At 33.5% G+C, this 27,131-nt stretch overlaps 5 protein-coding genes and 1 non-coding gene across 8 annotated transcripts; 1 reads left to right on the top strand and 5 right to left on the bottom strand.

Moving 5' to 3' along the window:
- Window positions 1–4,619: 4,619 nt before the first annotated feature.
- On the bottom strand, window positions 4,620–5,444 carry LOC17882751 (dirigent protein 13). Its single transcript, XM_006286512.2, has one exon. The coding sequence runs from the start codon at window positions 5,400–5,402 to the stop codon at window positions 4,842–4,844; it is 561 nt and encodes a 186-aa protein (XP_006286574.1). The 5' UTR covers window positions 5,403–5,444; the 3' UTR covers window positions 4,620–4,841.
- A 3,574-nt stretch (window positions 5,445–9,018) lies between these two features.
- LOC17883643 (cytochrome P450 81D1) lies at window positions 9,019–10,881 on the top strand. The gene is made up of 2 exons (XM_006287448.2): window positions 9,019–10,099; window positions 10,176–10,881. The coding sequence occupies exons 1-2, from the start codon at window positions 9,188–9,190 to the stop codon at window positions 10,779–10,781; spliced, it is 1,518 nt and encodes a 505-aa protein (XP_006287510.2). The 5' UTR covers window positions 9,019–9,187; the 3' UTR covers window positions 10,782–10,881.
- Window positions 10,882–12,541: 1,660 nt separating this feature from the next.
- TRNAY-GUA lies at window positions 12,542–12,625 on the bottom strand. The gene is given in 2 exon segments: window positions 12,542–12,577; window positions 12,589–12,625. It is a non-coding gene; the product is annotated as a tRNA-Tyr (tRNA).
- A 333-nt stretch (window positions 12,626–12,958) lies between these two features.
- LOC17881148 (translation initiation factor IF-1, chloroplastic) lies at window positions 12,959–14,080 on the bottom strand. The gene is made up of 2 exons (XM_006288798.2): window positions 13,943–14,080; window positions 12,959–13,441 (listed from the first exon to the last, which is right to left on the bottom strand). Exons 1-2 carry the CDS (start codon window positions 14,023–14,025, stop codon window positions 13,099–13,101), a joined length of 426 nt encoding a protein of 141 aa, XP_006288860.1. The 5' UTR covers window positions 14,026–14,080; the 3' UTR covers window positions 12,959–13,098.
- A 2,144-nt stretch (window positions 14,081–16,224) lies between these two features.
- Window positions 16,225–21,403, bottom strand: LOC17882542 (putative disease resistance protein At4g11170). The gene is given in 3 exon segments (XM_023781254.1): window positions 16,225–17,585; window positions 17,849–19,346; window positions 20,821–21,403. Coding segments are annotated over 3 exon segments (3,282 nt in total). The 5' UTR covers window positions 21,285–21,403; the 3' UTR covers window positions 16,225–16,265.
- A 292-nt stretch (window positions 21,404–21,695) lies between these two features.
- Window positions 21,696–26,175, bottom strand: LOC17883251 (translation initiation factor IF-2). 3 transcript variants are annotated; one of them, XM_023781175.1, is made up of 9 exons: window positions 26,026–26,175; window positions 25,561–25,606; window positions 24,982–25,114; window positions 24,806–24,875; window positions 24,326–24,683; window positions 23,499–23,981; window positions 22,660–23,229; window positions 22,426–22,572; window positions 21,696–22,313 (listed from the first exon to the last, which is right to left on the bottom strand). In XM_023781175.1, exons 2-9 carry the CDS (start codon window positions 25,585–25,587, stop codon window positions 21,879–21,881), a joined length of 2,223 nt encoding a protein of 740 aa, XP_023636943.1. In that variant the 5' UTR covers window positions 25,588–25,606; window positions 26,026–26,175; the 3' UTR covers window positions 21,696–21,878. The 3 variants fall into 3 exon arrangements, with proteins under 3 accessions (XP_023636943.1, XP_006287133.1, XP_023636944.1); XM_006287071.2 differs by having other exon boundaries at window positions 26,051–26,175; XM_023781176.1 differs by lacking the exons at window positions 21,696–22,313; window positions 22,426–22,572 and having other exon boundaries at window positions 22,633–23,229.
- Between the last annotated feature and the right edge of the window lie 956 nt (window positions 26,176–27,131).

Raw genomic sequence — 27,131 nt, 5'->3', positions numbered from 1 at the left:
TGATGGTAAAAGTTTGGTATAATTTCATTGAAAATTGTAAAATCATTTGTTATAAAATTCAATTCTATTGTTCAAAATCAAAAGATATCATGTGTCAGTTTAAATACACTTCCATTGATTTAAAGAATGGATAATAAATCAGTCTCAATGAACCCAGATTTTAAAAGTCTTATGAATTTTAAAATCTAATGTAGTTGAATTTAACTTAAACAACTAATAACACCCTCTAAATCATTAGTTCAATAAAACTGGATTCATTAAAAGATTTAAAATCCATTATTGAATAACATAGGATTTGTATATTTTAAACAAATCACTTAAAATTCTAATTTGAATACACCCCTTATATTTATTTGGGGGAATTTCAAAAATACCTCTTTTCAAATACCACTTTTTAAAAATACCCCTCTTTCTAATTTTATCAAAAAGCCACTATAAAATTTGAAATTTATCAAAAAAATATGTATAAACTTATATTTATAGATACAAATTATCTTTACATGTGTGTAAATTTATATATATATTTCATATGTACCATATAAATACCTTTTAAAAATCATATAAAAAGCTTATAAAAACTTTGTAAACCTTTTAAAAACCTTATAAAAGCCATATAAATACCGTTTAGAACCTTTTAAAACCATCTAAATATTTGGATTTAGTCTCCGAGTACTAATAATGATCTTAATATACCTTATCAACCATATAAAAGTTTATAATTTTTCATATTTGAAAAGGGGTATTTTTGAAAATGGATAGAAAAGAGGGGTATTTTTAAAAAGGGGTAAACTAAAATGGGTATTTCTCAAAAATTCTCTATTTTATTTATATTTATGTAGTTGCAAAACTTGGTTTGAGATATGTGTGCATATTTATATTAGGATCAAGATCAAGTTTTATTTAATTATTATTATTGTGTTAAATTTAGTTAATTAATTTATTATTATTATTTTCAGTATGAAAGATTTTCTTTGAAGCAAATCTACTATGCTTAATCTAGTATTTATTAATTAATAAAAAATTATAAAAATTTATTGTTAATAATTACATTAAACTTATTAATAATGATACATGCAAACTGCAATTTATACAACATAATATTTACCAGCCTTTTTTGAAAGTCTTTATATAAAAAACTTCTACGATATCATTAGTTTTTTGACGAGCAAATGCTAAAGCATAAATTGAAAAAATTGTTCCATCCAACGACAATTTATCTTTTATATACATAATGTAATACTGTATAATATTGTTGTTGGAAAAAAAAAAAGAACTTTAAGTTTAGCATTACCATGAGATACATGTGTATCATGACAGATCACACCATTCACCACTTTAATAATAGACTAATAGTGAAATTTGCAAAACTAACCTGAAAAATATATAGATTTAGTTAACTAACCAAAATAAAATAAACTATGCTTTTGTTATGCCGGTTGTATTTGTTAGATTGTCGTTTTCATTTTCTTTAATTTTTTTTTTTTCTAATTGGTCTTTTCATTTTTTCTACTTCGTATTTTCCATTTTTTGTCTCATGTATTCTTGTTTTTTGTCTTCTCACTTGTCTTATTTCGTAACTTGTGTTTGCTCCCTTGTTAGTTTTATTTGTTTAATCATTTGCTAATTTAGATTACCTAACTATACAAAAGTCCAAACACATAGTGATATATTAAATGATCATTAAAAAAAGAAAAACAAGGAATATAATCTACAAGTGACGTAGCATTATTTATAATGGGTTCGCAAGATCAAAATGATCATAGTAATAAAAAAAAAATTTGTCATGTCACATGTGATTGAAACTTTGATTTTGTATTTTTTACAAAAAAAAAAAGAAAAAAAAAAGAGAAACTTTGATTTTCTATTTCATTTTTTTTTGTCATGTATATATGAATTGAAATTAACAAATTATATATTCCAATCAGACACTTTAATTAGAAGAAGAGATCTTCTCAATTAGAAACTAAGTACCCAAAATATATCGATGAAAAAAATAAATATATGTGGAACAAAACAAGAGATCGCTAATTTTTTGTCGCTGATTAAACAAGAAATAAATATATATGGAACGCAACAAGAAATCATTAACTTTTTTGTCGCTGATTAAACAAGAGATAAATATATATCGAACAATATAAGAGATCGCTAAACAAGAGAAAATGAACGAACAACGCAATTTTTAAGAAAATCAGCTGATTATTTTGTAGCTGATTATTTTGTAGTTGATGATTTGTAATTGTTTTCTAAATGCTTGGTTTTTTTAGAAATTCTTCCGTCGCTGTGTCACACTTCCAAATTTTTACAGAGTCATCTCCATCACTATCTAGTTTTGCATCCACCGTCATTTTGAATTGTCGATGTCGCTATCTTAGCGATTAACAAAGAACATGCCCTACGTTGACCATTTTATTTGATATATGTCAATTTATATGGTAGTAGGTTTAATAAATGAATCTAATTACCAAATGTTAGTTAGTAACAGATGCTTCTGGATTAGTAAAATTACTGGATCCACACCATTACAAATTCAGTTAGATTATATGTTCTCTTCCAACAAGCAGTGGTTGGGAAATAATCCTTCGTGTGTCTCGTCAAAATCCAAAAAAAAAGAAGATATTTTGGAAAATTTTCTTAGTAGTAGTTTTTATTAGTGAAAAGTCCTATTTTTAATGGCACTAATGGATTTTGCCATTTTGGTTTACATGTGTTTAAATTTAGGATATTTAAAGATCTGGAAAAAAAAATTACACATTATGTTTCAGTTGTTTTGTTCCATTTTTGGAGTTTAGTGTTTGTTATTACAAAGAATGTATGTTATAAAAAAATATTCATAAATGTCAAATTTCTCAAGTGGCCAATTTATTTTTAAATGCAAATCTACCAAGCCATTAAGAGAATGAAAAATTCAAAAGATTTGGGTGACTAGATGCAAATTCAACAATAATCCCTCTTAAGTATAACCATACATTGGTAAAAAAATCATGAAAACCCTTTATCAGATTTTTTTTTTTTGGGGTTTTTAATGTTGTGTTCCATTTGACCAAATTTTTATAATGTGAAAAACTAACATAATTTTAAAAGAAATATTATTATATAGCAAAAACAAAAATCTACCTATATATGTATATGCGTACATTTATATATAGTATTCTCATGCTTATTTTTTGTTTCTTTTCTTTTGGTTATATATGAGCTAATGAAAATCTTCATATATATCACAAATTAATAAGTGAATCCTCACATAATACACTGTCAATCATCTCAATAAAAAAAATCTTTTTTTTGGACTAACGTATCCATCGATCACGGAGATTCTAACGCTAAGTTCATCAAAGTTGCAAGGAACATTACTCATTGAGTCCACTTTTTGAGAACATAAAGTGAAATAGTTTATTTTGATGCAATAAGATAATGCATGCAGAGGCCAACAACCCATGTATTATCTTTTCATGTGCATATATCTAAAGAACATACAGATTATAGTAAACCTTTCTATATGTTGGAATTCCATTTCAAAAAAATATTTGTATAAATCTTATTGGTGCACATAAATTAAAAGGACTTTATAATTAGTGCCACAGTGCTGTTCCAACCAGTACATCACTTACTAGCTATGCTTTTTTGTCCATGCTTTCAACTTATTTTGGTCACAAAAATAATGTTAGATATTAAACTTCAAATTGGTAACATATATATTATCATAAGAGTTGATAGTGAGACTATGGAAGCACGACTATGGTTTATCTCCATTAAAGTACCAACCAAGACAAAGAGATAATCAAAGCTTTTTTTTTATATTGTTATTCTGTTCTACCAACCAAGACAAAAAATCTTTAGTGAGCTCTGATACCATGTTAGAATCGATAAAACTCCTTTGGAGTGCTCTCTTATTAGGGACTCATAAATATATAGAATTACAATCGTAATATATGAACATTTACATTGACTAAATTTACGTTTACATTGCCTAATACATAGAGAGCTTGTTTTCTTAATTGGCTGTCTTTTTAACCAATACAATGTAACCTTCTTTGTCGCCTGTTGTTGTATCTTTGGTTATATTATTTGAGTGTTGTTTTCTATTTCCTTATAACTTTTGGTTTATGGTGAAATGCATCCTATCTCGTTCAACTTTTACTTTCGTTGGTTTGGATCGGACTGGTTCATTTTAGATTACTTAGCTTCAATACTATTCTTTTTCCATTTTTCTTATTATCCTATGATATGAAGTAAAGTCACACATCGGTAATTGGAGAATATATCAAGTAATATATATATATATATATATATATGGTTATGGTCAATCTATTCATCGCCAATTGGTTTTGTGTTAGAAGCCCATGTTAAATCCCGAATTTGTCATGGTACCAGAGCCACCTGATTGTTGTTCCACCCCATGGTTGTCAAATCCCACATATGTCCACGTTACATTTATTCTGAGCGTGAAGGGGTGATATAAAATAAAGTCCCACATCGGTAATTGGAGAATACATCAACTAATATATATAGGGTTATGGTCAATCTACTAATTGCCAATTGGTTTTGTGTTAAAAGCTCACGTTAAAAGTCCGAATTTGTCATCCTACTTCATTTTATATAGTATTTGTATATATACGATATACATTAAATAGTTTTAGCCCATTTGTATGTTTAAAACTTGGTATAAGAAATACAAGGACTCTTTTGTTACCACAGTTTTACTTAAGACATTTGTTGGAACTTGGAACAACACCAATAAAGAAAAGAAAAATGCAAATAAATGCCAAAAGAGACAAACATCAAACCCAAAAGATATATCAATTCCGAAACACCACAGCCGAGACATAAATGTATTAGTAGCTCTAATAGTAACATTCATAGAGTTTAATGTCCATTTTGATACGGTAATACTTATTACCTTCAACGGCATCGCTCGTGATCGTAGCAATCCCACGAGTCATGATGAAGTCACCAGTGCCACCAACGACCGATACATCTCTACTAGGCTCCATAATCGGATTTTCACCCATCATGTTAATCGACCCTTTGTGTTTTGTTGAATTGAACACCACCGACCAAGCGAGCCAAGTGTCGAATTTCGTCTTACCGTGGACGAACCAAAAGCCTTGAACACGAGCCACCGGTTCCGAGAGAAAGTTCTCGTCCATTGTCAAAGGACTGTCCGTGATCAAAAACTTCCCAAAATTGAAGCCTCCTAGTCCTATAGGGTTCACAATTGCTGCTGAAGTGGCGTTATCCGCGTTATCGCCATCGAAGGTAACATCATGGAGGTGCAAGACGAAACGCTTGCATGGTTTAGCTAGGTGGAATTTTCGGAAAGATGAGACGGTGTTGGATTGGTAAAGTAAAACAGTCAAGACGATGAAGGAGAAGAGTACTTGTTTGTACATTTGTTTTGTCATAGTTAAGAGTGTTTTAGTAGAAAAATGAGTAAGTAATATTGATTTTGTGAGTATGAAAGAGGACTTGGAGTGGAATCATATATAGACATAGTTCACCAACTTTCCTTGTTTGGGTAGAAAATATGACTGAGGGCTATCACTCATATGGGTCTATTCTTCTTTTTAAAAAATCAACTTTTCTTTTATATCAACTTGTTATCCTTTATCACTTTCTAATAACTTTAAATTAAATTTTTTTTTTTTCCAAAAATATTCAATAAATCTTTTATAAATTTTGATGTGTATAAACTTTAAAGTCTTTCTTAAGTACTTTAAAAGTCATTCTTAATATCTTATTATTATTTTAATATTATTTATGTTACAAATAGATTGTGAAATTTACAATTTTAGTTTTGCATTATGTTTGAAAAACTAGTATTGTTAAGCTAGTATTGTTTCATTACAATTAATTTTGTATAACTAGTTTTATATTCTTAATAATTATATTTTATCACGTTAATAATACATACTGCAGTTTATACAATACTAGGGAGTATGAAGATAAGATTGATTACGTACAGATGGAGTCATAAAGATGAGAGAATTTGGTTAGTGGAGAACATGCGTCCATTAATATATGATTATGCTAATTGCACTTGCTTGCTAGTTGCTGCTGGTCGGTTAGTTTACTCTTCTATAGTTCCAATAACAACCATATATAGATAAAGTTCCGCGTAAAAATAAGGGTTAAAATTTATGTTTTCACGTATGAAGGTAAGATTTATCAATGCAATGAGATATTTACCGTAGTTATGATTTTTACTGCACCAAAGACTAATCAAAACCGCATAAGGACCTAATTCGAATCAATTATTTTCTCTAATTTTTGGCCAACAACTCTAAAAGACATAAATCCTGACAATTATGTTACTTTGGTACATGTTTCACCATCGCAGCTCCATAAGAGAAGCCTTACAACTTAAAGGGAATGGATTTTCTTAAAGCCATTTGTGCCTAATACTATATGTATTGGTTGAAACTTCTTTTTGTCCCAGAAATTTTTATTATTATTATTTTTAGATTTAAAAAAAAAGAAGTCAACTATTCGCGGACCATCTCGTATTAGTGGGACTAGCAAATAACTTCCCAAATTTTTTATTAAAAAAAAAAAAATTGTAGGGGACTCTAGTTAGATATACCAATGGCCCTGCTCTAAGATTTTTGAGATCCTACACCACCGCCTCAAGTCTTTCGCATCATTCTCCTCGATATCTGCGATTATGCATTCTTCGATGGTGTGTCTCCGGGAAAACGGCCGATTCCCCCACAAACTATGTTACTTTATCGCATTCATACACATAACTTTGTCGCGTGCCTAAAACTACATAAATTTGTATTAAATTTGAATTTTCTACATGGACAAAACAAATCTGGTCTAAACCCACAAATCTCTAAACGACGTTACTATTCCGTTAAGAGAAAGATGACTAGGATGCCACGTGGATTTGATAACACCAAAACGACGTCGTATTATTAAAAAACAAAATAATACATATCTAAGAATCGAACCCTTGACTTACTACTCAATATCGCTTACGTAGTACCAACTGTGCCAACACCATTATATGTACATTGACAATCAAATATACATTTATATATAACGATTATCTGTTTCTCATAGATTAGGTCGAGTAGATAGGTGCATCGCCGACTCTTCTTCTCCGATCAATCTGTCACCTTCCGTTCACTTTTTTATGTTTCCAATGACTTCGCTTTCTTATTCTCATCATCTAGTTAATTTTTTTTGTTTCTCAAATCTGTTAATGAACTTATTTTTTGGTTTATTTCTCTGAATTTTGGTCTTTATGTGATCTCTGTGTCGTAGATCTAGAATGAAAATTAAAAACAATGGGGTAAAACCTTTAATTGTTTTCTCTTCTCCGATCTCCTAATCACATATAATTTATTGGACTAAAAACTGGGTTTTCTTTGGTTGATCATATCAGATTTGATTCAACTGGATTTCGCAAAAGGAAAATAAAAATAAAAATTGATATTCAAGTTTGATTAAGAGAAAAACTTTTCAGTTTCTCGCTGGAGTTGAACGAGTGATGATGGTGGAGAGGAGATGAAGAAATCGAGACAGCAAAGAGAGATGAGTTTCTTTTTTAGTTTTGTCATTTTGTATTTATTGTATATGTATATATCCATTTAGATAACTATCATTATTAGAAGGAGGTGTAGTGGTATTACATCTGCTAAGTTGTGTGAAAGGTAGTTGGTTCGAACCTGGGTTAATTAATTTTTTCCTTATTTTTTCTTTTCAATCCACGTGGCATCCTAGTCATCTTTCTCTTAACGGAATAGTAACGTCGTTTAGAGATTTGTGGGTTTAGACCAGATTTGTTTTGTCCATGTAGAAAATTCAAATTTAATACAAATTTATATAGTTATAGGCACGCGACAAAGTTATGTGTGTGAATGCGATAAAGTAACATAGTTTGTGGGGGAATTGGCCGTTTTCCCGTGTGTCTCCTGAGGCATATCCATTATATCTCAAGTCACTATTAACATTCCTAGCATACACGGTATTCAAAGCCACCAAAAGGAGAAGAAGAAGAGAGACGTTTTGAAAAAGGAGTAGGAAAGAAATGGTATGGTATGGTCACCTCTTAAGCTAAAAATTAGGAGATGTGTATTTTTTTTTTTTTGATTACTCAGGGTAAATCCCCGGAGCTATGGAAGGATCCGAGACTAATCTCTGGAGAGAAGGTATCCCACGGGTAGGGTCCCCCCAGTTTTTCAAATGGGCCTTAAACAAGAGGGCCATACCCATGTGACCAAAGGGATAAAGCTAGTAATTCTGCGTCTGGGGAGAATCGATCCCTGGCCTAGACCAACAGGGCGACTCTTCCACCAGACTAGAACTACTAGCCTACCACCTCTGGTTAGGAGATGTGTATTGAGAGGAAGAAAGTTAATAAGTTTCTTACCATTACTATATTTTCATGCAATACTAATTTATCAATTTTTATATATTTGATTTATGAATTACTGTCTTGTTTGGTCTAATAATTAACTTCACTTTTTTGTCAACAATTAAATAACTTCAGTTTTGTTATATACTAATTAGGTAAATTGACTCCAATATTTGTATGTGACCCAAAATTTTATGTTTAAATTTTACTTTTAACAGAAACAAGAGAACATTCTTATTTTCGTTTATAACTTTGATCATCAGTCCAAAATCTCAGATGTTTTAACTTTAATCACTACTATATTGTATATAGAACCGCATATAATTTATCTTATAGATGGATGTCTCACTCTTTCTAGCAACAAATACCGACAAATCTACTTAAACATATAGATCCAGCTACAAATCACAAGAGCTCTACAAAATTGTGAACAAATATATAAACAACACTCAATGGATTAATCATGCCATGGAAATTTGCTAAACATACAAGGAAGCCATCCTCATTTGGTAGTTACTTAAACTTGGTGATGCATAGTTATTTTCAGGTACTAGTTACGAAAATAAAAAGGATGTCCCAAATACAGTAATATAACTTAATATTTTGTTATTTTACCAAAAAAAAAAAAATTAAATCATGACTAATATTCTCTAGAAGCAATTCCAAACCTTAATTGGTAGACAAACACAAAATAGTACTAATGGGCCTAGCGTTAAGTAGATTAATTTTTAGGCCCAGCCTACTTAACATGTCATTATACATACAAGAGTGAGACCACTCTTTAATAACCACTCGACTCCTATCCTTTATGACTTGTCTCCAGAAATCATGTGTATACAAATCAGTGAGACGATTGATTTGTTTTTACTCGCTCTCATCACCGTTGGATCTATCATCACAGTGGCTTATGTTTTCCGATCAAAGAACAAGAATTTACCGCCAAGTCCGGTTGGTTTCCCGGTGATCGGACACATCCACCTTCTCAAAGAACCTATTCACCGTTGCCTCCGTGACCTCTCCCAAAACCTCCGCAGCGACGTGTTTTCTCTCCGCTTAGGCTCTCGTCGTGTCGTGGTTGTGACGTCAGCTTCCGCGGCGGAGGAGTTTTTATCTCACCAGAACGATGTCGTTTTCGCCAACAGGCCTCCGGCTACTTTAACCGAGATCATTTCTTACAACTACACGGTGTTTAGCTCAGCTCCGTACGGCGAACACTGGCGGAGACTCCGACGTTTCTGCACCGTTGATATCTTCTCCCCTGCTCGTCTCAGAGACTCGTCTGAGGTTCGTAGAGATGAAGTGAGAGCTCTGCTTCGGACCATTCACGTAGCGACAACAACAACATCAAGATCAAGAAATGGTTACGTGAGAGTGAGTCTTAGACCATTGCTTTCTACGCTTACGTTTAACATCTTGATGACTATGATCGCCGGAAAAAGAGAGCAAAACGAGGAAGCTAAGAACGTTCGTGAGCTTATTAGAGATGTGTTCGAGCTCGCCGGTGTTACTTACGTCGGAGATTTTCTCCCGGTTCTCAAGATGTTTGATTCCGGTGGATACATAAAGAGAATGAAGCAGCTCTTTGCGAAACTCGATAAGTTTTTTCAAGATTTGGTCGATGAGCAGAGGAGAAACAGAGGAAAAACAGAGTATGAGAATACAATGATCGCTCATTTGCTTACTCTTCAAGATTCAGAACCTGAGTATTACACAGACGATATCATCAAAGGACTCGTAGAGGTTCGTGAACATGTTTAATTTTAGTTGCTTTGGAGTAGTCATCATTAAGTAAGAGAGTTCTTGAATTTTGTTGCAGGTGCTTTTGCTAGCTGGTACAGACACAACGTCGGTGACGTTAGAATGGGCAATGGCTAATCTCTTAAACCATCCAGAAGTGTTAAAGAGATTGAAAATGGAACTAAACGACGTTTTGTTAGAAAGGTGTGTGTTAGAGGAATCAGATGCAGCCAAGTGTACTTATCTCAATAATGTGGTCTCAGAGACTCTTCGTTTGTATCCGGCGGCACCGTTACTTGTTCCACACGTATCATCCGTTGACTTTAAAGTTGCTGGATATGAAATTCCACGTGACACTTGGTTACTAGTAAATGCGTGGGCTATTCAGAGAGATCCTAAGGTATGGGATGAGCCTGAGTCTTTTAAGCCGGAGAGGTTTGAATCAGAGACCCATCGTGGTAAGTTTTTGCCTTTTGGAATTGGTAGGAGGGCTTGTCCAGGTATGGGCCTTGCCCAACTTGTATTGGGTTCGGCTTTAGGATCGTTGATCCAATGTTTTGATTGGGAGAGAGATGATGATGTGGTGGTTGACATGTCGGAAGGAAAAGGTCTTACCATGCCTAAAGCTGTACCTTTAGTTGCCAAATGCAAGTCTTTACCAATCTTGGACAAAGTTGTTGTTTAACTGAATCACATTAGCTTCCACATTGCAATACTACTACTTTTTGTAATGTTTCAAATAAATTTCAGTTTTATAGTTAAAAAGAAACTTTTAAGTTAAATTTTGTGATTAGTGTAAGAGAAGTTTTGAATTTTTATGTTCGTCTTACCTTAATTTATACCGTCTTCACTCGATCTCCTCTATACATTTTTCTTGAAACTCAAAATTCTTATTGTTATTTACGACATGAACCGATGTAAGTCTTTGTATTTCTATCAAAACGAAAAAGTAGATTTCCCAAAACGTGTATCAATTATCATCAAGCCCTAACACAAGCTGATGCATTTTTGCCTCCTCTCTTTCTTTTACGGGTTCGAGAACGATACCACAAGTACACAGCCAACACGTACACAGTAATTGGTAGAAAATATGACATACATATATATATATACCAACTTTAAAAGATTTAAGACCACATCTTTCATCGTTGACATATACCAATCTGATGCATAATCATAAGTCTTTAAAACTATTCAATTTTCATATTTCATCGTTGTTTTCAATCTTTGATTTTTTATTTTATTTTTTATTTTAAGTTCCAACTCGTATTTGCAGAGTTGTGGAGGAGAACCTAAGACGTACTGAATTATATTTTCATGTGTATGAAATTTGATTTGAAGGTTTCTCTTATATATCGAGGTGTTGGTCCATAAGAGTCTTTACTTCCCTTATACATCTGGAAACTGAAAATCGTCGGAGAATGATGTTTTCAAACTTGTATTAGAACATCTACTAATTGAGAATATAAATTAGTTATGCAAATCTACGCAAGATTTAGATGCTTCTAGTTTTGACTAGGAGTTCAATTATGGCATTTAAAAAGAAAAATTGTTATAGCATCAAAGATTTACATACCTAATCATATTTTCAATAAAGTTTTTTTAAGATTTTGTTTTCTTACTATGATAAATGTACTTTTGCAACATTTTAAATATCTCCATTGTTAGATCTCGAGCAAGGCATATTAGATTATTTACTATCTACTACATATAAAGTACCTAGCTCTCAGTTTCTTAAGTTTGTATTGAAAACCATATTATAAGAAAATTGAGGAGGATGTGTTGTTCTTTTTTATTCTTTAAATCTTTTACAATTCAAGAGTAATACATTCACACCTCATCAAATGAGCGATAATAGAATAAAAATGTTGTTTTCAAAAATAATGAGAAATAAAAACTAAATGTTACTTGTTTGATTAGTCTTAAACGCTAACAACTGCAACTTCCCGTAAACGTTACATTTTTAGGAGAACCAATCAAACTCAAAACCCAATTCTACAAGGCAAGCATCAAAGCTAAATCATATAAATTTTTATGGTGTTTTCTGATTATATGGTCTATTTTAAAAATCTTAAGCATGCATACACATTTTCTTCTTGCTATAACATATCTTTTCAAGGTACTCAATAAGAGAATATAATGAAAACTTTTATATATCATTTTACATAGTGTTGTAATATTGTCTAGAAAGGACTACTGTCGATTTTGGTGCAGCTAATGTTTGATGATGGCGTTTTAAGAGAAATGTGTCTGTTAAAAAATTTTGGACTGATCTCAAAATGTTATAAAATCAGAATTATAGAAGGACAAATTTTGAACTTGTGTGTATACTTTAAAGGATTGTATCGTAAATTCTTATATTTTGGCCCAATTAGTGACAAATTACAACTGAAGTCTGAAAGTGTGAAGCCCAAAAGAAAAAGAAAAACAAAAATTTTAAAACAATCCGACCTGCCGGAATCGAACCAGCGACCTAAAGATTACAGCAACTACTACAGTCTTCCGCTCTACCAACTGAGCTAAGGTCGGTTTGTTAATAGATATAACTTAAAGTTAATTTAAACGGTTTATGAAAATTAATCACAATTTGTGAACAAGAAAAACCAACAAAGACTACTAATCACGCAATAGTCATCTAAACCTTTCAAAAATATCAAACTAACATTCAAAACTTTAAACCCAATACAAGCTTTTCTTACATACAGGTTGTTCGCAAAATGGCTTTTACAATGGCTTCTATAGTTACGGAAACAACATAACACCAAGTAAAGAACTAATCACAGTTGCATAGTAGTCCCATTTAGACAGACAGATCAAGAAGATGTTCAAGCTTTATGAAAATATATAGGAGAACGAGGAACATAACGCGGCAAAAAACCTGAATTACGATGTAGAAACCTGTACGATTACACGATTCTTTCCCATCAAACTTGCCTAAACTTATAAAAAAAGAATTAACAGGATCACAGACAAACACACTTACAAGAGTGGTTTCTTTTAACTTAGTCCCTACTACTCATTCTGAAAATGATACGACCTTTAGTTGAATCATAAACACTCATTTCGACTTTCACTTTATCCCCCGGGAGTATCCGAATGAAGTTCTTCCTAATCTTACCACAGATATAACCAAGAATGTTATCCCCATTCTCCAAATCCACTCGAAACATACCATTAGGTAGTGATTCAGTTACTAAACCTTCGATGACTGTTTTGTTGCTCCCTTCTTTAACAGGCGGCTTTGCAGGTTTGCTTCTATTAGCTCCACCTCTCCCTCCACTAGCTCTCTGACAACGTATCACTGGTCTGATACTCACTGAGTTGCTTCCACCAAAGTTTATTTGGCTGTTACAAAAACAAAAGTTCAAACAACACAGTTAGCTCTGATATCTAGACATAAAGATCCTAAGCAATCATCAAACCAATCAAAAGATTATCCATCAAACCAACCAAAAGAATCGATTTTTATCCATCAAACCAATCAAAAGAATCGATTTTTATTCATCAAACAAACCAAAAGAACCAAAAGAATCGATTTTTATCCATCAACCCAACCAAAAGAATCGATTTTTATTCATCAAACGTATCAAAAGAACCAAAAGAATCGATTTTTATTCATCAAACGAATCAAAAGAACCAAAAGAATCGATTTTTATATATAACCCAAACCAGCAAAACACTTTTGGTGGGGGTTTTGAAACCTAAAGCACAAAAGTAACTAAAGGACCTAACCTCGTATCGTATAAACAAACAAACAGTTGTGTTCATCACAAAACCAATTCGAAAAGATGAAGTTTTCGGATAAAGGTAATGAAATGGGAAGAATCGTGAAAAAAGAGAAGCTACCGAATCAAAACCCCATCAGTGAATCGGAATTGACGAGGAGGAAGAAGAAGTTGAGGACGAAACGTGGAGCAGAGTTGAAGCATTGTGTGTGTATTCGCTTCTTATCTTCCTTCAAATCCCTAAAAGCTTTACTTTTTTAATTTTATCTATCCTCTCTTTTTAAAACGACCACAAGCTTTGTTGAATAAAGCCTTTGGTCCAAAATTGGCGTTACTACTGGGATATGATACGCTGCGTTTGGTTGAGACAGGGAATGTCATCTAGTTTTTGTGATTTTTCATTTTTCCATGGTATAACTCAAATCAATTTGATTAATTTTAAAAGTTTTTAGTTTATGACCATTAGTATATAATTTAATAAATCAATTATAACAAAAAAACAAAATAATCGAATTGATTTGAGTTATATCATGGAAAAATAAAAATAATGCTCTATTTATACCTAAAGGAATATATATCTATATATATAAAGTTAGCTTTTTCTCTCTTCTCTTTAAGCCACATCATCATCCACTTCATTTTATTATTTAATTTTTAAAATTAATTATACCATTTTATCATTTAATTTTAAGATTTAAACCTATATAAATAATTTTTTCAAAAAAGAATATGAAAGGTCTATTTTATATTATACATTATAAAACTAAAAAAGATGATTTGTTTAAAAGTTAAGAAAACTTACTAATTATCGATTATACAAACAAATATATAAATAATAGATTATAGTTTGTAGTGAATATTTAAAATATATATATATGATTATATTTACACAATGTAAACCTAAATATAATGGGATTAACGGGAGTAGAAAAGAAAGTAAGAAATTTTGAGAATATAAATCTATCTAATTTATGTCTCACAAAATTTTCTAACATAAATGAGATACGTCGGACCGAAACATGAATTCTCATTTTGTAAAAACGTATAAAAACGTAAAAATAAAAATAATATTTCTTTAAAGGTTTCCAATATGAATTTAACTAATTTTTTCCAATAGAACACATATGTTAAACTAATAAACAAAATAAAAAGTTAACTATATTTCATAAAAATTGTAAATTAAAATAAAAAATATTATTAAATGAAATAAACTAAAAATATAAAGTAAATCTTACTAATATGTTAAATTTGAAAATTGTTCCATATGAAAAACAAAAATATATATATAAAACATAAAATCAGAAACAAATATATAATAGTATAAAAATGATCATTACGAGATATAAATTACGACAAATCCAAAAAAGAAAAACGTAAAAAAAATAAAAAAATATGACAATATATAATGAGATAATGTAAACAATTAAAAATACAACAATCCGCCCGAAACCCACAAATTATGTTCAAATTTCATGCCAACATATAAAAGGGCTCAAAATATTAATATCTATATCTATATTTGGTAAAAATCCTAATAACACACGTTTCTCAATGATTCTTCACCGCACTTCCGTTTACGCCCACATTTCGACTTATACTATACATACTTAATTTCTCAACAACTAATGAAGTTAAAACTCAATAGTTTTTCTATACAAAATCTAAACAACAATCTAAGTTTTAAAAAAGTAAAGTATAGTATAGTGAAAAAAATAAGTAGAAAATAAAATACAAACCAATTTCTCATAAACAACATAATAAACTCCCGCGCTACGCGCGGGCAACCGACTAGTATATATATAAAATTAGCTTTTTCTCTCTTCTCATGATGCCACCTAAGCATCCACCTAAGCCACATTTTTGTTTAAACATTAAAATAAATTTAAAACATTCATTTAGTGCATATTTATGTTACTTATTTAATTAATAGAAAGTTTATATAAATAAAAATAAATTATGTAAAAAAAATAAAATGTTAAAATAAGAAAAACAATACTTTAATTTTTTATTAGTGGTAATAATATAATTCAACTTTCATTTTAAATTGATCATAATTTAATATTTTAAATATGTACTGAGTTTTAGAATGGAAGTAAAATTTAAATTTATGGTAGACTAAAACAACATTTATGTAATTGTATATATAAAATTATAAAGAGGAAAAATAAAATGAAAGTGAAATATTAGTTTATAACATGATCAAAAAGAAAAAAAATGATATTTCATAAATTGAATCAAATGCTTTTAATCAAAATTTGAGTATTGAAAGATAATAATTAAAGAGAAAATAATTATAATATTTTTGAAAATCAATTAAAAATAATAATAAAATATCACAATATGAATAAAAAATCAACGAAACAAAATTATAAACCTCCCGCGCGGAGCGCGGGTCAACTGCTAGTATATATATATATATTAGACCAAAATATATAAAAATAATATTAATGCTTTAGACAATCCAAACTAAGTCTCAATTTTTTTGCTCCAACCTTAATCCAACTCCTAACAGATTTGTTCCTGCTACTTCCTTCTTTATCTCCATGGATAATTTCTTCAATATCACTACTGGTTTCCTCATGGTCTTCATTACCACTACTACTACTACTACCAAAGTACTGATGAAGCGATAGAGACCGGAACTGGGATGTCTCATGAGGCTCCAAGAACTGTAAACCGCATTCTTTAACTTGGCACTTATCAAATCCCCGACTCTCAAAGGACACCATCATCATTTTGATTGGCCGTAGAAGCTCCCTTTGCGTTGGAGGATGTGGTGGCAATAATCCAAACTCGCACATGCAAAGATGATCACTTACAAGAATTGGTGTATCAAGACGCTTGGCCACGTGATACTCCCTCGGTTTACACAACATTTGTTTGTAAAATTTTATATCACAACCTTGAAAACGTTTTCCCGCTCCAAGAACGAGGCATACTTTGAATCTGTTGTACTTTGAAAGATCTAACTTATCCCAATGGATCATTATCGCGTTTCCCGTACTTCGGTATGTGAAGTATGTAGGTACTTGTGCACCAGGTAAGAGAGCAACTTGGTATGCAGACTGGTTGATGTAAACTGACTCGTGGATCTTTTCTTGAGCTCTCTGATCTAGCTTTAAACAGTTAGTGAAATTCAAGGTAATGCTTCTGTTTCGAAAGTGGCTGTGTAGACGCTGAAGTGACTCGCAGTTTACAGCTGTTAAGGCGGATACTGATCCTGGAAGCTCTGGTAGCGATATAATATTGATGCAATAGGAGATGTCAATCATGTGCAGCCGAGGGAGATATTTGAGGTATCTTGGAAGAGTCTCCAATTCTCTATTACCCCTCAAACATAGTCTTTCTAAAGCATAAGGAACATGTACCAATCTTTTTACCTTAGTCCTCTCCATGCAAATTTCTTCGATTTTTCGCCAATATTGGACTGATGGAGGCACCTCAGTGATGGAAGTGCCTTTTATTTTGAGAAGACGAATATTCGTCGAAATCTCGGGGAAGGTCTTCAAACGAGTGCAATATCTTAGGTGGAGGAACTCTAGAGATGCTAAGTTGATGTTGGTTGGGATGATCTCTAGTTTTCCGCAACAAGACATCTCTAACAAAAACAGATTTTGAAGGTTCTTTATAGATGAAGGAAGCTCCACCAAAGACTCACACCAACCCAAATTCAATGTGTTCAGCTTTGTTGCTTCCAAAAGATTTGGAAGGACTTCTAGATTCCTTGAGTTATACAGATTCATTGTCCTGAGATTTCTAAGTGGCTGCAAAAAAGACATCAAGACAGAACACAAAACTCACAAAAAGCTCAAACTATGCATACAAAACAACCACAAAAAACATAAAAAAACCTATTATATCATCTCTATACAAAACTATACAATATCATAATTCTACATTAAACTGAGATGGGATTAAAGATAGACCACTCTACTCATTGCAACTTGATATGAATCAGAAACCTTCGTTATAAAATATTTTTTGAACTTAGAAGAAAATAAAAAAAATGGCAAACATTATATCTAACCTGAACTCCACTCCATAGCTTTTTAAGCTTGCTATTCGACATGTTGAGTTCGACAAGACATTCGGGTCGAAAGTGAGAAGGCAAAAACTCGAGAGGATACGCGTCCCACTGTAATAACCTCAACTGAGGTAGATAGCTTAGCCCTTCTTCTGGTAAAAGCAACTTGAGCTTCATTTCATCATCTACATGACTACTCATATAGAATTTTAGATACAATAGGTTCCGCATCTCTTCAAAAGTTTTCTCACTTATATATAACTCCTCTTTGATCTCACTCATATCTAATGATATACCTAATACAGTTCCCGTACCCTACAAAACAAAAATTGCTTTAATTATTGCTTTGGTTCCCTAAGAAAGCAATTTTTTCATACTTATGTGAAAAAAAAAGAAAAGGACACCACAAGTCTCTCTAGTATTCATCAAGAACTGACGTTTTCCTGGCTCGTAAATAGATTGCTCTCGAACAACTTCTCTCCCCAATTGTCGAAGTAAGGAGTGCATCTCGACTATACCATTCTCGTATTTTTGTATGAGAGACTTATTAGCCAAGACTTCAAGTCCAAAACCAACATCCGAGTCATTGTTAGGTGGTATGACCATCTCTTTCACATAGTTTTCGTGATGACCGCTAAAAAGACATGCAATATGAAGAAATAAAGCTTTGTCATCCTTATGTAAGCCATTATACCCGACTTTTAGTACTTTCTCTATCTCTCCATCAAGTCGATGTTTTAGCGTAGGCAAGGAAAATTCCCACTCCTCTTTGCTCTTTCCACGCATAAAAGAACCAAGAACTCGTAGACCAAGTGGAAGATGACCAGCAAGAGCTGAAAATTCAGTTGCAAGAGCCTTGAAATCATCTGATGGGGAGCTTTGATTAAAAGCATGCTGACAAAATATAGTAAGAGCTTCTTGTTTTGAAGGATAAGCCACCTTGTACATGTGGGTTATATTGTGTGAAACCAAAACTTGTTTGTTTTGGGTTGTCACAATGATTCTGCTCTTGTTACCAAACCATCGAGTTTCCTTAGCCAAGGCTTTGAGTTGCTCAATGTTGTCCACATCATCAAGAATAATCAGAACTTTATGGTTCTTTAGCCTTTCTTCGATGGCGCCTAAATGGCGTATCCTCAAATCCTTTTGATCAAGAAGTTTGGACAAAAATCTTTGTTGTAAACGCAGCTTCAAACCATAGTCATCAAGGTCAGCTTCACCATTATAACTTTCTCTAACATTCTCCATAAATATAGAAAATTTGAAGTTTTCATGAATCTCGTGATATAAAGCTCTAGCTATAGTAGTCTTACCAACGCCCGCAGGACCCCATATCCCTACTATCCTCACTTCTTGAGACTCAAGGCATAACAAAGAGTCCATCTTTGCAATGTGAGCTTCAATTCCAACCAAGTCATTGTAATATGTTGATGGCGTTGCACTTAATAATTTGTTTAATACATCCTTGGAAATTGTTGTGATCATATATGCTTCATTGTCCCTGATGATTAAAAACAATATCATTCAATGTCTTTAGCAATTAGTATAAACATATTTCCTTAGTCTAATTAAGGCCTTGAATGACATATGATTTTAAATCAGTTTTTGGCTCTTGATTATGCAAAAATCCATTTTATTAGCCATTCATGATTCTTATAAATATAGATTTTCTGAAAATTAGGAAATCCAGATTTTATAAGATTTTGCTAATTTCTTCTTAAAATCCAAATTTTTTTATTTTTTTAAACGTGAATTGACATTTTTTCCATTTTTCATTTTTTTTAAATACAAAATCTGTAAATCATAAACCAAAATCTAAGATCCAAAAACCAAAAACTATAATCCAAAAATCACTCAAAATATTTGAAACATTCATATGGCCTAAGACTGTAATGCTCCAAAAACATTTATAACTCGAAAGATCTATAAATGTTCTATGTCATTTTATATCAAAACATGTTCAATGTGAACTATTTCTAATAGATTAGAGGCTTGGAGCTAACCCATTGTCTCCAAAATTCTACTACAATCTAATAGACCACTTATCACACATGGAAAACCATTTATCATTTAACGTTGGACTCGAATACTTAATTAAAAACAAATTGGCAATAAGTTAATGGGTTAGTTAAAAGTATATACACAAATAAACCAAAAACAAAAAATAAGGTGTTGATAAGTTAAAAATTAGTTTTTTCAATGAGAGTAAGGAAAAATTACTTGACTGTCCCTATACCAATTTAACAAAAACAAAAAAAATTAACTTTTTGTAAATTCAGGCTATGAGAGCATCTTATTCTTTGGGCAAATCTCTGACAAGAGACGCCAATTTGGGGAAGAGTTGATTAATATCAACAAAATGATGATGATATATAGATTGTTATCGGATAACTAAGTTACACATATAGATTGTTATCGGATAACTAGAATGTTATCAAATATAGATGGTTAGATAGATTGCATATATAAATTGTTATCGGATAACTAGGTTGTTATCAAATATATATATGGTCATTAACAATATATAAAGCGATAAGTCCTATGTTACGCCGGTAACCCTATCGTAGTTAAATTCGTAAAGTCTCGTATGTGAATGTTATCGGATAACGTGGACGTTATGGTGGCAAGATTGCATGTCCTGGATAAACCAAACATAGTATTTAAATTTGGTTCAGATTTTTAGGAGGAAGATAGTGTTAAAATTGTCTAAATAAAAAGAGAGCAAAATAATGATTTATGGATGTTAGATTTCTAATTAAATGGTCAACTGGGTTTATGAGATACAATTTCTCTAAGTTAATTGACCTATGAACCTTATAGACTACTTTTAATTTCTATCTTAGTATAATGTCCATCGCGAGACAATTTTAACACAAAACATTTCAAACGACCACATTAAAGATCAGCTTTAATTCACTAGTTAATCACAAAGAAATTAATCAAACGAAAAGTAAAAAATATATAAAAAAACTCACCAATCTTGACGATGATCTCCAACAATATTAGCAGCATGAGTCAACGCCTGCCTCCAATTAAGTTGTTGCTCCTCCGTCTTACCACGACAAGTTTCCAAGAAACTCATTCCGAACTTCCCTGTCTGTTTTCTTACATCAGATGGATCCACTTTATAGAAAACAGGCATCACTTTCTGTCCTAGTTCTTCTTTACATTTCAAGATCTCAACAAGCTCGTCCAAACACCAGCTTGAAGAAGCATAGTTCTCCGAGAACAAGACTACAGAGATCTTAGATTCTCTAATGGCTTCTCTCAGCTCTGGACCGATCGTGTTGCTTCTTTCGATATGGTCGTCTCTGAATGTCACTATCCCTTTGCTTTCAAACTCTTTAAGCAAGTGGCTGAGAAAGTGATTACGGATGTCTTCTCCTCTGAAACTAGGGAAGACGTCGTATCTCCAAGAGTTTGTAGAAGAAGATGCCATGAGGATAGAGATAGAGAGAGAGGATCGAAGATAAACAAAATTTGGTATCTTCCCTTTGTTTGTAGTTTTCTTTAGCTAGAAGAGCAATTTATAAATAAGTGTTTTTCTATGAATTTACTTAGTAATTTCTTTTGTATTTATTATATTGCAACTGGACCTTTGTAACAGGTCAACATACAAATTTTATATATCAAGTTGATAACACAAATTCAAACCTAACATTTTTAAGTTCAAAAGTTTCATAGACTTCTAAAGTCTTTGTAGACTTTCAAAAAAAAAAATCAGAAATGAATACATTATCTTAAAGCTTTAATTCTCTATCAAAAATTCTTTTGATCTAGTAAGAAAATTACTATAAAAGAATTGTCGTACATTTTGACAAATATATGTATTTAAGTGTCCCTGATGTTATTTAAATGTGTAAACAATGTTATACAAAACTTTATTGTTCATGACATTTTTATGTTTTGTTTAAAGTAAGAACCTTTCTGTGACAATAAAATAATCATCAGGGTAAATACCAAAAATCAATATCCTACACAATCAGATTTAATTGATTTTAGGAGTTTTGGGTTTTTAGTAGATAGAGATCTCTCAGCATTCAATTCTCACAGCTCCACTCTCAGAGGAAATGAATTTTGGTTTCCTAATGACTGGCTCCATGCACTGAATCACATCTCCGACTCTAAAATCATTCCATTCTCCCATCACTAGCCCACACTCGTTCCCTTTCCCGACCTGGTCCACGTCTTGTTTCTCCCGTTTCAGCGATGCGCACGGGCCTTCAAACACTACTTCTCCGCTCCGCAACAGCCTCATCAGTCCGCTTCTACATACCCGACCGTCCATCACTTTGCAACCCGCGATGCTCACTCCATCATCTTCGGTTCTCCTCTTTCCTAAGATCTTGAAAATGCTGAGTACCTCGGCTTCACCAGCCACCTCCATCTCTGATACTCCTGGGGCTTTTTCTACGATCAAGTTCCCGATGTCCTCCAGCAAATGGTATATCACACGGTGATGGAATACCTAAGAGATTACCATTGGTTACAATGCTAAAAGCTACCTCCAAGATATGAATGTGAAAGCAATAATAGAAGTTGGGAATTATTGAAACGACTTTTGGAACAGAGCAGGGTACCTTGACGCTGGCTTGAGCTGCAGAAAGATTAGCACAACTTCCACCCTTAACGTTGAACCCAACGATACACGCACCGCAAGCTTGTGCCAAGTCCAAATCAGAGTGAGAAATTGCTCCCACTCCACTATGAACAATGTTCACAAATACCTAGCCAATATAAACAATAGGCACATTAACAAAGAAGAAAGCCAATAAGGCACAACCACCTTACATCAACATTTCGGTTTTACGCACCTGTGGGCTATTTAATGTTTTTAACGCATCAGCAACAGCCTGTGCGGTTCCTTGCACATCTGATTTCACTACTATCGGTAACTCAACCCGAACAAACCCTTCCTCAGACTCTGTTTCTGTTCTAGCTGCTTCCTCTGTTCTCGCTTCCTCTGCTTTCAACAACCGATCTTTTTCATATTTCCTTTTTCTCCCTTCGCTCAACATCCTTGCGCGTTCCTCTGATTCCACCACAATGACATCGTCTCCAGCCATTGGAAGACCTTTAAGCCCTTCAATCTCAACGGGCATCGCTGGTGTTGCTCGGTCCGTTGTCTTACCAATCATGTCCCGAATAGCCCTGAGTCTTCCCCACTGAGACCCAATGACTACGTGCTGACCTCTCACCAAGGTTCCGGCTTTTACAATAATGGTGGCTAATGGTCCACGGCCTTTGTCGAGCCGAGCTTCCACCACATATGCTTGAGCTGGTCCATCCACACGTGCTTTAAGGTCCATATCCACGGCTTGGAGAAGCAGAGCTTCTTCTAATTTATCTAGCCCTGTACTCTTCATTGCAGATACCTCAACAGCCTGAAACAACAAGTCAAATCGCCATGGTTAAACTAACCATAGTGGATAAAAGTCAAAACTCAAACCAAAACAAAAAAAAGTTGAAACCAGGTTGCGTCCCTGTCTAAAATACCAAACCAATGAAAAGAAATTTAACAAACCAAGTCCAAACTGAATCAAAAACCATACTAAACATTAAACCCAGCCATATCAATTTCTGAAGAATGGCGATAAAGTTAAAAGGCTCAGAGATTACAAATTCCAGAGTAAAACTCTCGCTCAAGTCTCACCTGAACATTTCCTCCAATATCCTCAAGCTCTATCCCCTCAGACGTGAGCTGGTACTTAACTTTTTCCGGATCAGCTCCCGGTTTATCGCATTTATTGATTGCAACCACAATCGGAACATTTGCTGATCTAGCGTGCTTAATGGCCTCAAGTGTCTGCGGCATTACCCCATCATCAGCAGCAACCACCAAGACGACTATATCAGTCACAGCGGCGCCCCGAGCTCGCATCTCGCTAAAAGCGGCATGGCCAGGTGTGTCGAGGAATGTGATTGAAGTGCCAGAATCCGGCATGCCCACCACAAAAGCACCCACGTGCTGAGTGATCCCACCAGCTTCTCTAGCCGCAACAGAGGTGTTTCTTAAAGCATCTAACAACGAGGTTTTTCCATGATCGACATGGCCCATTACGGTTACAACTGGAGGGCGTGGAAGAATTTCAGATCCTTCTGTTGAATGTTGCCTCCTTACGTTGATCCCGATTTCCTGCGAGAAATGAGAAAACACAAACAGAATTATACTAATATTCGGAGGACCAATATGATGCGACTCAAAACCGGGATAACAAATTTTAATGCGAAACAAAATCCTACTATGGTTAAAACTAATGAAAACTTTTCTGGGTATTCGATCCGGATAAACTGATCTTGAACTAAAAGAAACCAACAAATCTCAATTTAGTTAAAATGGTTATGTTCTTTCAATATCGTTAGATGATAAACTGAACGAAACCTTAAACACATGTGAAATTAAAGATATATTCAATTAAAAACCAAGTTGATTGACCAGTGAAATCCATTATCCTGGAACAAGAAGTAAAATCACCTTACCATAGCAAGAAGCTCGGCGACATCAACACTGATTGTGTCGAATTCTGAACTAACAGTTTCCCCAACATTGATAAGAATGCTCTGCAAAACCGCCACTGACTCACCAGTACGCCTTGAGAGCTCAAGTAGTGTCATCCCTTCAAATATATCGACAGTCTTCTCAGGTAATCCCTTTGCCAATCTTTTCAGCCTAGGAGGCACATAAGGAGCTTCAACAGGTGGCATATCCGGCTTTTTCTCCCGTTTTGAAAATTTTCCTTTTGTTTTCACAGTCTGTTTCTTGCGTTCACGATGACTCACCAGGCGATCAGCATCCTCTTTTCTTCTTGCCAATGTTTCTCGGCTTGCATGAAAATACCTGTTCGAAAAACAACCCAATCCAAGCCAGCGAACATTCAGAATTTCAGATAGATTATCTACTTTGAGAAGAATCTTTTAGAGAGATTTGACAAAAAAAAAAATCCAGGTGAAATGGTTTACCTTATGGATGTATCTGTAGGGAAAGATTCATGACTACGAGACCAATTTGATAGCGAACTAAAACCAAACCCTAAACATGAATAAAAGAGTGAGATACTCGTTATTCAAATTCACTTTCTAACAACGTAGAAGAAAAACTGTAATCGCCTGTGAGTGAACACTCTTTTAATACTTACCATTTACATACCGAGCGAATGAAAAACAGACACTTTCAGAAGCTCTTTTAAAAATCGTCGAGGAAATCTGCCTCTCTGTAGATGCTACTACTCGTGGAAGAACCAAACCTACTCTAAAAGAGGCTTGAATGCCCTGAACATATGTAAAGTTACTTCAGATATGAGACATCCATAAACATATGTCAAATGCTAATAAAAATGAGACTGAAATGCTGATATATACGCAAACCAATTTGAACATTGCGTACCTTTTCACCAAACCAAACAAACTCAACAAAGATGAAGACTTAATTATGCTATATAAAACAAACAATTCATAGTAATTCACGACATTTTCAATCAAGAATTCGAAAGAGGGCCGAAATGCTGATATTTACGCAAAGCAATTCAAACATTGTGTAACTACTCAACAAGGATAAAACAAGAGCTTTCACTATAGGTATGCAAATATTAGGAAAATACTATGAAATAGTATGAAACAGAAGCTAAAGCTAAAAGCTTTAACTCGAATTCCTAAGGAACAATACGAAACTTCAATGAAATTCACTAAAAATGAATGTAAGGAGTACGAAAAAGTACCTTCTTGCCTAAGTGCCTCGACGCCATTCATATGTCAAGTCAGTCTCTGCATAAAATCCAAAAACCCTCAATTTGATAAGCATCAAATCAAACTACCGTTGAGTTCATTAAGAAACAAATAACAAATTCAAAACTTGAGAGAATCAAACGCATGTCCTAAATGATTCTTATCAACCCAAAACCCTAAAGAGAAGCTTCTAGTCACTGCACATTGGATTCTGCGACTTCTCCACACATTCACACAATCTTTGAAAAAACGAAATAAAACAGATCCCATAGGTCCGAGTCGGATTGCACCAGAGATGGATGAAGTAAAAAAGCTAGAGTAGACGAATGAGAAGCATAACCAAATCAAATTTACGAAATTATGCAGCAACTTGGTCTAGGCAAATGAACAAACACCTTGTGCGCACAAACAAAATTCAGAACAGAACACAAATCAGATTAACCGCAAGTACATCTAACCTTGAAATGGTATGAGAAGTATTACCGAACGGTAAATCTCCGGTCTTATGAATTCTTGTCTTGTCTTCTTCAGACAATCGTGGGAGATTAGTCTGAAGAAAGAAAAAAAAAAGACTTCTACACCGGAAGGGATGAAGAAGATCAAAAGCGCAAAAACCTCATTTTCTTACTTCCATGTTTTTTTTATTTGATACCTAAAATGTATTTGGGCTAAAACCCAAGCCCATAGAATTTTTAAGCCCAACAACAAAACAATCTTATTCGTGTTATGTAGTTTCCTGTATGCGTATATAGAGAGAGTATTCAGAGTTTGGTTTTATTTTTTTTTTTATTTTTTTTTGCTAAACTTGTAAATATTATTTAAAAATGAAGGTTTAGGTTTCACAGCAAAGCAAAAACCTATGAAAACAAAAGTAACCTTGGCAAAAAAGAATAAAAAACAAGGTTACAATAATTTAGGAAAAAGGAGGACAAGTCTTATCTAAGCCATAGACCCATAAGAGTTCTCCAGCGCTTTCTTCGTCGTCTTCCGTAGATGGTGTTGCGAACCTCTTTATCAATGATCTTGAAGATGACTGAAGTGGGAAGCCTTTGTTCGTTGTGCAAGACGTTGTTTCGATTACGCCAGATGTTGTAGATGGTTGAGTGCGTAGCTACCTTGCGGAGGAGCGAGGGAGCTATTACTGAGGTTCTTCTAGTCCAAGACAAGAGCTCACTCCAGGTCAAGAAAGGGCGGTGAGAGGGGGACAACCTGCTAAGGACTTGTGACCATATTACAGAAGCAAAGTCACAAGAGAGGAGCAAGTGGTCTCTCGACTCGATCTCTTTAGAGCAAACACAACATATTGCCGAGGAAATAACTCCCCAAGAGGCTAATCGCTGCCGAGTTGGTAATCTGTTCAAACATGTAACCCACATATTAAAAGCTTGTTTGGGGACTGCACCTTTAAACCAAACAGAACTGAACCATCCTTTCTTATTATCTCTTGGCCTCAAAGCTTCCCAAGTAAGAGAGGAAGAGAAACCATTGCATTCTCGACCTACAACAGACCATGTATGGCAATCTGGCTCATGCGATGGCGATGGAAGAGAGATCGTGGTGAGGT

This window comes from Capsella rubella, unplaced genomic scaffold, assembly GCF_000375325.1.
Source record: "Capsella rubella cultivar Monte Gargano unplaced genomic scaffold, Caprub1_0 scaffold_6, whole genome shotgun sequence".
Taxonomy (NCBI): Eukaryota; Viridiplantae; Streptophyta; class Magnoliopsida; order Brassicales; family Brassicaceae; genus Capsella; species Capsella rubella.
This window is presented reverse-complemented; position numbering and strand designations above follow the sequence as displayed.